This window comes from Pygocentrus nattereri, chromosome 28 (genome assembly GCF_015220715.1).
Source record: "Pygocentrus nattereri isolate fPygNat1 chromosome 28, fPygNat1.pri, whole genome shotgun sequence".
Taxonomy (NCBI): domain Eukaryota; kingdom Metazoa; phylum Chordata; class Actinopteri; order Characiformes; family Serrasalmidae; genus Pygocentrus; species Pygocentrus nattereri.
The window spans coordinates 14325424-14334490 of NC_051238.1; the positions used below are offsets into that span (position 1 = coordinate 14325424).

General features: G+C 36.9%; 1 protein-coding gene across 1 annotated transcript; it reads right to left on the reverse strand.

The window, feature by feature from the left end:
- Window positions 1-234: 234 nt before the first annotated feature.
- Window positions 235-4436, reverse strand: LOC108425036 (thyrotropin-releasing hormone receptor). Its single transcript, XM_017693414.2, has 3 exons — window positions 4270-4436; window positions 2249-3125; window positions 235-855 (listed from the first exon to the last, which is right to left on the reverse strand). Exons 2-3 carry the CDS (start codon window positions 3035-3037, stop codon window positions 433-435), a joined length of 1212 nt encoding a protein of 403 aa, XP_017548903.1. The 5' UTR covers window positions 3038-3125; window positions 4270-4436; the 3' UTR covers window positions 235-432.
- Window positions 4437-9067: the final 4631 nt, after the last annotated feature.

Here is a 9067-nt window from a genome sequence, read left to right on the forward strand (position 1 = left end):
GCTAGACAGTGCTAGATAGTGCTAGATAATAATGGCGGTCACACAAAATATTGACACTTTGAGCAGAATTTGAACATGTTCACTGTGAGGTGTAATCACTTGTGTTGCCAGCTATTTAGACATTAATGGCTGTGTTGAGTTCTTTTCAGAGGACAGTAAATCTATACTGCTATACAAGCTGTACACTTACTACTTTAAGTTATATCCAAGGTTCATTTCTATAGTGTTGTCCCATGAAAAAATATAATATATAGGGGTGTAATCACTTTTGTGAGATACTACATATATATGTATATATAACAGATGCCAAATGCTTAAATGTTTGATTAAATCCTGATGAATATTCTTACAATCCCAATTTTTTCTTAGGTGAGTCAACTGTCCCCGCCTCCCTCAACCCACAGAGTGTCCACCTCTTTTTCTCAGCTTGACTCAAGCAATACTGAACATGCCTGCAGTGACTGCTCTTCCAGCCTGGTCAGAAAAGTTCACCCTCTTGGTTGAGACACTATACGCACCAACATCCTCCTGCTCCGTCTCGTACTCCGGGCTTTCGTGGGACGAATCTTTGATGACGCTGTAGTAGACAGGGGCGCTGTGTTTGGCTGCTTTCTCTTTGCTGGAGCCACTCTGACAGTGGCAGAGCTTCTTGAAAGCTGTGCGGAACTTCTGGGACATGGCGTTGTATATGATGGGGTTGATGGCACTATTGGTGTAGATGCTCATCCGGCAGAAGAGCAGAAACCAGGTGTTGAGGTAGGGAGGATCCATCAGTGAGTTGACAACCACCAGAGTGCGATAAGGCATCCACAGCAGAGCAAACAGGACCACCACCACTGCCAGCATTTTAGTTACCTAGAGCAGCAAAGAGAAAACAATAGCACTGAAGAAAAATGGATGGTCACAAAATGCAACCATGATACAAACATGAGTTACTAGGTCTACAGACACCAGTGAACAATTCATACAGTGCCCACAAATGGTTTACATAATGTTGGAACATCCAATTCAACCTAATGAGAAACTGTATTCATGCTATTAAGATTTTATAATTGTGTCATTGTCACTGTCGTAGGCAACCTGACTGATTTCAAATAGATACAACAGCATATATATATATATATATATATATATATATAGCCTTTCCAGTAAATGAGTACTTTGGATGTTCACCTTATTTATTTATTTATTTTGCTTTCAAAATGTTTTTCCCGGTAGTCATTGGGCAGAAGGCAGGAAATGCCCCGAACAGGTTGCCAGTCCAATGCAGGTTATGAAAAAATTATGCATAGTAATTTCTTGTCATGAATAGTCGTAACATATTAGAAACATCATATACTTGTTATTTTATCAAAAACAGTGATTCTAAACTTTTATGGTGATTCCAAACTTTCAAATGTTGAAGTATACTAAATATGTTTCATATGACTGAGCAATCAAAACACTTTTTGTGGTGAACATTAAGTTGCTTATAAGTGGAGTTTTTCCCATAAAGCACTACACACAACAGTGGCTATAGTTTATAACATTAAAATAAAAGTTAAAATAAATAGTGAACCTGCACAAATATTATTATACTGTGTAACGCTTTTGTCTTGCTAATTTCTTGTAGTATTTGGGAACATAATAAGAGTATCAAACAGTGGGTGCCACTCAGTTTTATCCTTTGAGAGGGCCAAGCTATTAACAGCTTTTGGTGGAATGTTGAATCTGTCATATTTGATGTCATGGTCCTTTGGCTCACAGCTTCCCTAATTTCCCTCACAGAAAACATCTGTCTGAGGCAACAAACAGCTTTTGGCTGCTTTCAGAAGTTATTATTATATTCTAATAATATCTGTCGTTGTGATGTGTATAATGATTGTAATACAAAACCTTTATATAATGCTCCTTGCACATAAGTTACGAGAATAAAAAGAAACACTGCTCTTAGTGGTATGTGACTGTGTAGCTTTGATGTGATTAATTGAGACTTTTCAACTCTTCATATAAAACATGTGGGGAAGAAAATTACCGGAATGAGTGTAATTATGACTTCCAGCTTGGAGACGGAAGGGACTGAGAGCATTTGTGTATGTTTGGAAGTTACCTAATCAAAATTTATTTAAGAAAATCTTCCATTTTCAGATGTTATTTGTTGGAACCAGAGGTCTGCCTGGTAAATCACCAGCATGTTATAACATTTAATACTATATGGTTAAGATTCATTTCAATCCCTTCTGATTAGTCATATGAAATACTGCTGCACCTGTTTTCTGGAGGAAACTGCACCCTTGTTTGGTTTGCAGGAGACCTTCACTGTGCTGTTTGTTCGTCCCTGGTGGATTGAATCGTTTCCTCTTTCTGACAAATTTGAAGGTAATGGGTTCATGAATAATATTCTAGCAATCAGCCCATACAGCACTGTAGCTACTATCAGTGGAATCACATAAAACAATGTGAAGTCCAGAAAGTAAATGGGCATGTAGAGGTTCCTCGACACCCGATAGCCACATCGGACAATGACTCCATTAGCGTAAACCATCTCATCTGTGTCAACGAGGAAAAACCACATGATGCAGTAGAGAGAGGTGAAAATCCAAACGCAGGCGATGATCTTTTTGGCTCTGGACACAGTGCATATGAACTGTGCCTTAATGGAATGACATATTGCAATGTAACGCTCAACCGTGAAAGCTGTGATAGAGCAAGAGGAAACATTGATGCCCAGGTACTGGAGGTAGGTGATACACAAGCAGCCAGCATAGCCATAGATCCAAGAAGAAACGACTTCAGAGATGTTGGGCAGTCCTGCAGCCAGGAGAACAATGAGGTCTGCAATAGCCAAGCTAACCAGATAGCAGTTGGTTGGAGTCATCATATGTTTGGTTCTGAGAACCACTAAGACCACCATGACATTGCCAGCTATTCCCACCCCACAGATCAGCAATGTGAGGAATATGGTGATGACCTGGACTTCCAGAGAGTTCTCAGGCATCTTAGCCAAAGGTTCACTGTTGGTGAAGTTCAAGATGGTGCTGAGAGTTACATTTTCCATTGTAGGAGAAACTGGCTGCTTCTTCTCTTGCAGTGGCGAAGGGTCTCTGGAAAGAGTTTCTTCAGTATCAGATGACACAACAGAGACCCTGTAATAAAAAAAGCAATCAAAACAGTAGAAATATATATTTTTTGAGAGACATAAAGTAACACTTCAGGGTAGGGCTGCATGATATGGCAAAATTTAACATCACAATGAGAAAAGAAAGAACAAGCAGTGCCACATTTCAATATTTCTATAAAAAAATGAACACCATCAGTTGAACACCTTCATTATTATGTTCTATTTTGTTATATTAATTTTAAAAAAAGCATGGGTCATTTTTTTCTTTAAGGACTGACAATATCCATTGTATCATCCATCCATTGTGGCTGGTGTGGCATAATGGGTAACACCTCTGCCTTCTACGCTGTAGACTGGAGTTCAATCCCCCACCAGGGCAGCGCCCTACACTATACCAATAAGAGTCCTTGGGCAAGACTCCTAACATCCACCTACCTGTGTAAAGTAATAAAAAATTGTAAGTCGCTGTGGATAAGAACATCTGCCAAATGCCGTAAATGTATAAATATCTGTTGTCGGAAGAAAACCTTGTATCTCCATTTCTGACATTTTTCAGTTTTTGACAAATGTAAATGTCATAATGAATGTATTAACAGAAATGACCAAAATTCACTTGGACAAAAGTCTGGTTCCATTGATTTACATCAACATTAAAGTATGTTTTTTCTTTCGCCTATAAATATATAATATTTATAATTTTCTTCCAACAACAGCTATATATATTGCTGTTATATATATATATATATATATATATATATATATATATATATATATATATATATATATAATAACAATAATATATAACAGTAATGCCATATTGTCATATTGCCCATCCCCACCTCACCGTTTATTCTTTTGCACAGATGTACAGATGTACAGCAAAAAAAAGCTTTCCTTTATTGGACAACCTTGACTTTGGGTTTAGGTTAGCTGTTTAACTGAGAAACCCTATTTTAAAATGGTTACTAACTCAGAGTATTAAAAAAGCAAGCAACAAACTACTTTCAATTTAACAATGACCTGAGACGAAAAAGATGCATATGTGAGAGATTATTTGACTGCCATATACAAAAACTCTTTCAAACAACTTTCAAGCATTTTCTGTTTGATGCTCTTGGAGCTGCAGCGACCATCAAAGACGTTAAAGGTGAAGATTTACAGACACTTACCATGACTACATCTTTTTGACTCTTCTGGTCATGTAGAAAAGATTAGTGTTGGGGCAGAGATTTACCAAAGCAGTGTAATGTTCCTCAGTGCGTTCTTCTCCAGGGAAGTACAGCTCCTAATGAGGCGGCAACATGCTGCAGAGTGCCAGCACTGCTTCTGCTCCCCCTTTTTTCTCCCTCCCTTCTTCTCCATCTATACCTCTGCCTCTCTCTGTCATCGTCCAATAGCTACCCCTCCTTTTTATCCCCTCTCTCGCTCCTCACTCTCTCACTCCCACTCACTTACTGTCACCACTCTTTCCCATCCTCTATCTCCCTCTTTAACAACCCCCTTTCATGACCAAGCTCATTTTAAAACCTACAACAAAACATCAGAGAAAACTGACTAACTTAATCTCACTCAGCCCATCCTGCTGTTATACTAACAGCATATTTTTAAAAGCTTCTATTCTATTCTATTCTATTCTATTCTATTCTATTCTATTCTATTCTATTCTATTCTATTCTATGTTCCTTCTATGTGTTCTTCAAGTTTGATAGTGTAGTGAATGCAATGCATTCCACCTTAGTCTTCAGTCAGCTGAGTCAGTTAAGGTTCCATCCTAAATCGCAACAGAACAGGAAGAGCTGATCTAGGTTCATTAGAGTGGCTAATGCTTTTCAGATGGAGTTGACGTATTAAACTGGTTGGTTGCATTTTGACTCATTTGTGCCCAATCTCTCATTTCATCTGCATAAAAATTCTACTTAAAAACCCTTAGAAGTTGCAGCTATCATGGCAATAATAAAAGCATGGTGTAATTTAATATTAATTATTATTATACGTTCATAGATTAATAAATTTTTCTTAAACACTTCTACCTTAGATGTTGCTGAGTAATTAGTTTAAGAATTTAATGAAACTGGGTGTTTAGGGGGAATTATGTAATCATATTTAAGTAATATAGCAAAACAAAAGTAATACATCTCAAATACATCTTTTAAGGATTCAAACTGCTTGGTTGTATTTGATAAGTGAATTTCAATGGAAATCAGATTGCATATTTGAAATTATTTGCCAATAAAATAATAAATAAAATAACAATAAAATCTTAATTCCAAAAAATTTAGAATACTATGTCGAAAAAGTACGCAAAAAAAGAAAGGAGTGATTTGTAAATGTACTTTTGAGCTATTTTTAAACAAAAAACAAGTTATTTAATATTTTACTGTAACAACCTAAATGGGTTTTTGTAAATTTATGCTCATTCTGAAACTGATACCTGTAACATGTTCCCAAAAAGTTGAGACAGGAGCAATTTAAGACTAGGAAGGCTGCAAAATGTTCAAACAACATCTGTAATAGCAATGATGGGTCAAGGTTCACTGCTTTGACAAAAGACAATATGAGGGACAATATCAGTGAAAAATTCAACAATTAAAAAAAAAACATTCCTCAATAAAGTATTGCAAGAATATGAGGTATTTCACCATTTGCAGTGAATAATAACATCAAAATTAAACCTATATGTGTAAAAGGCAAAGCTGAAAACCATAACATCTCTCAGAGAGCACGACAATAAAAACCAGCATGCTCTGTGATAGGTATCACCACTTGAGCTAAAAAAAAACTGAATTGTTGCCAATGTACTCTGTTTGCCACATGCAAGTTAAGACTGTACCACAAACAATAGAAGTTATATATCAAAAATGTCTGAAAATGCAACCAACTTGTTTTTGTTTCAACTCATTTGCGATAGACTGAGACATGGTAGAAATGTGTATTGCATTCTGATGAGCCAATCTTTTAGATTGTTTAAGGTAAAACTGGATTATCCCTAGATACTTTTTCTCCAGGGCAAGAAAGAAAAATGACCATTCAGATTTTTACCAGCATAAAGTTCCAAAGCCAGGCTTTGTTTCTTGCACATTTGTGAATGCTAAAAGGTGTATACACATTATGTAACAACATGTGCTGCCTTCTAGAGAACGTCTTCTTCAGGTACGTCCATGCTTATTTTAATATGACACTGGCAAGCCAAATTTTGCATGTGCTACATGGCAGCATGGTGGTGTAATCAAAGAGTGCCGGTGCTAGACAGGCCTGCCTGCAGTCTAGATCTCACTCCTATTGAAAATCTGGGGTGCATTGTAAAGCATAACATACAACAATGAAGACCCTGTATGGTTGTGCAGCTTGCATAACAGAAAAAATACAAAAATTCCACTTTAAAAACCAACTGAAACAACTGAAATCTCTAGTTCCAAATGATTTTTCACAGCTGTTTAAAAGAAAGGTGATGTAACACATGAGTAAACCCGCTTGTGTCCTAACGTTTTTAGAATGTATTGCATTCATAACATTTGGAATGATAAAGTTTGTAAGGTAAAACTATTCAATAGAAATGACTAATTACTGTGTTCTGTTTTTAGTATTTCATATACTGCCCCACCTTTTTTGGAAATGAGCCTTGTAAGAAGCCAATTATTCTGACTGCACATCTTCCTCTCCTTTGTCTTGGCCTCTTATAGTCACTCTTTATCTGTCTCCTTTTGTGTGTCTTCTCTCTCTGTGTTTCTCTGTTTCTTCTTCTACTTCTTTGACACTCTTTGTTTTTGGCTCCTGAACTCTTGCTCCAACACATGTCTTGCTCTAATTTTTGTGTGTCTGTTCTGGTGGGCACTAAATTGCTGTTGTAATTTAGGAAACACACTCATTTTTTTTGTGTGAGTTGTTTGTGTTGTTCTACACCACAAGAGCCTTTCATTTGTTCTGCTGTGGGAGTTTGAAAAGGTCCCACTGGCTATTATATTTACCTTATGTCCAACCTCTCGCTCACACACCCCTCACTTGCCACTCTAGAATTAGTATGACTCATAGCACCATTTCCAAGCAATTTAAATGTAAAGAAAGTGAACAGAATTTTTAAAAGTGTTTGTAAGTACCATTGACAGTAGGTCCTTGCATTCAAAGTGGTGTCTGTGAATTTTAGAGAAAATGTGTGCACCCAGTATCTAGAAAAACAGTGCTAGTGCTTTTGTTGTCCTTGCTGTAGCTTTAGTACGATATTGTTATACGTAGTGTTAACACAATGTATTAATACATTATTTCACAACCTTTTTCCCCATACTTCAGTTTTCCTGTTCTTTGCCCTCTGAACTTTGTCAGTGGCATTCTGACCTCTTAATGTATCAAGTTTTCAACATTGTAATAAAGCTTCATCCCTGTAACTGTAAAAGAGATATCAGACTACATAGTGGTGGAGAACGCCAGTCCAGGAGGGGCCTGGATTATTCCACAATGTGGTGATTTTCTTGATTAAGCACATGGCATTCAACCCACCAGTTAATTGCCAGATTCAATTGTTGTGTTTGAGCAGGGAAATTAGTAGACTTAAAGAACAAACACCCTAGCCTTAGGAACCTACACTCTTCATAACACCATAAACACTCAAAGAATCATTTGCATGCTTAAAAGGTTTGTTGGGTGTCAAAATTGTTCTTCAGACTGATGGAGAATGTGTTGTAAACAGTTGTATATAACACCTTTTCAAAAATGTTCTATATGTAACCAGATACAACACATTTTTCATTACTCTGAAGAATGATTTCACTATGCAAAAAACTTTTCAGCATACAAATGGTTCTTTTAGTGTTCATGGTTCTATATAGAATCATGGTCTTTACTAAAGAACCTTTGAAGAAAGAATACACTCTTTAAGAGCATATTATGAGTCCATATATGTAATGTAAGTTAGCATGGCTGAAAATTCTCTACAAAATCTCCAATTTAGCATATAATTATTGTCACTTGTATGGAGATCACGTTACTTGTGGTAAAAATAAATATAATTTCTCGCAAGGCAAACAGTTCCATTAGCTAATTCTAGTGTGTGGCTAGCTAGCTTGTTTTGCGTGTACATTAGTGGTACTACAGATGTCCTTTATTCATCCATTAATTCCAGAGATAAAAAGACTTAGCTTAGTGGTGTAACTAAGATCTTATAGGCCCCATAACAAAATATGATCCCCCCAAAAATACTGTCAGTTTGCCTTTTTACTCACTATTGTTATGTCTCAGACCCATCCAGGGTTTTTCTGACTTTCTGCCCAATGACTGCCTGGAGAGGCTCCAGCACCCTCCCGACACCCAGCTGGTTAAGCGACTCAGATAGTGTGTGCCTGTGTGTTGTTAAGTCTCAAACCAGATGATGTTCTTGAGGCACACTTGACCCAATAGCATCTAATATTAGCCTAAGCTTTCATATTAAACTACTAATATAAAAATTTAAACTAATAAATATATGATGTTGCAAATCTTGAAAGATACATTTGAACATGTTACCATGAATGAGATTCATTATGAAAAACATTTAACTTCATCTGACTTTGGCATCTTGAGTTGTCCAGCAGTAGGACATCAGCAGACTGAGAGCACAGTGTTTTGTTTTTGTAGGTGTTCAGTCCACACTGAACAAATGAAACGTTCCAGCAAAAATGACGGGTCTCAGTCCAAAAGAACCCTGCCTCAGTTTGTTGCTGATGGGAATGTGTTTTTTTGATGGTCCCAAAAAAGGGAACTCAACATCACAGAATGTTTCTCTGCTTCGTCAGCGCTGAACTCTCTTCCTGTTTTACGGTCTGCCTGTTTTACCGCCTGACTTTTACAGGCTTTGCAGTTTGAGCAGCTGCTAATAACAGCAGAGCAATAAAATAACACCATAGCAATGTCTCTTTTTGACAAATGGATTGTGGAACATATCAGCAGCACAACTGGTTACATTCAAATTGACAAAGAAAGGTTTCTGATTGCTTTGAT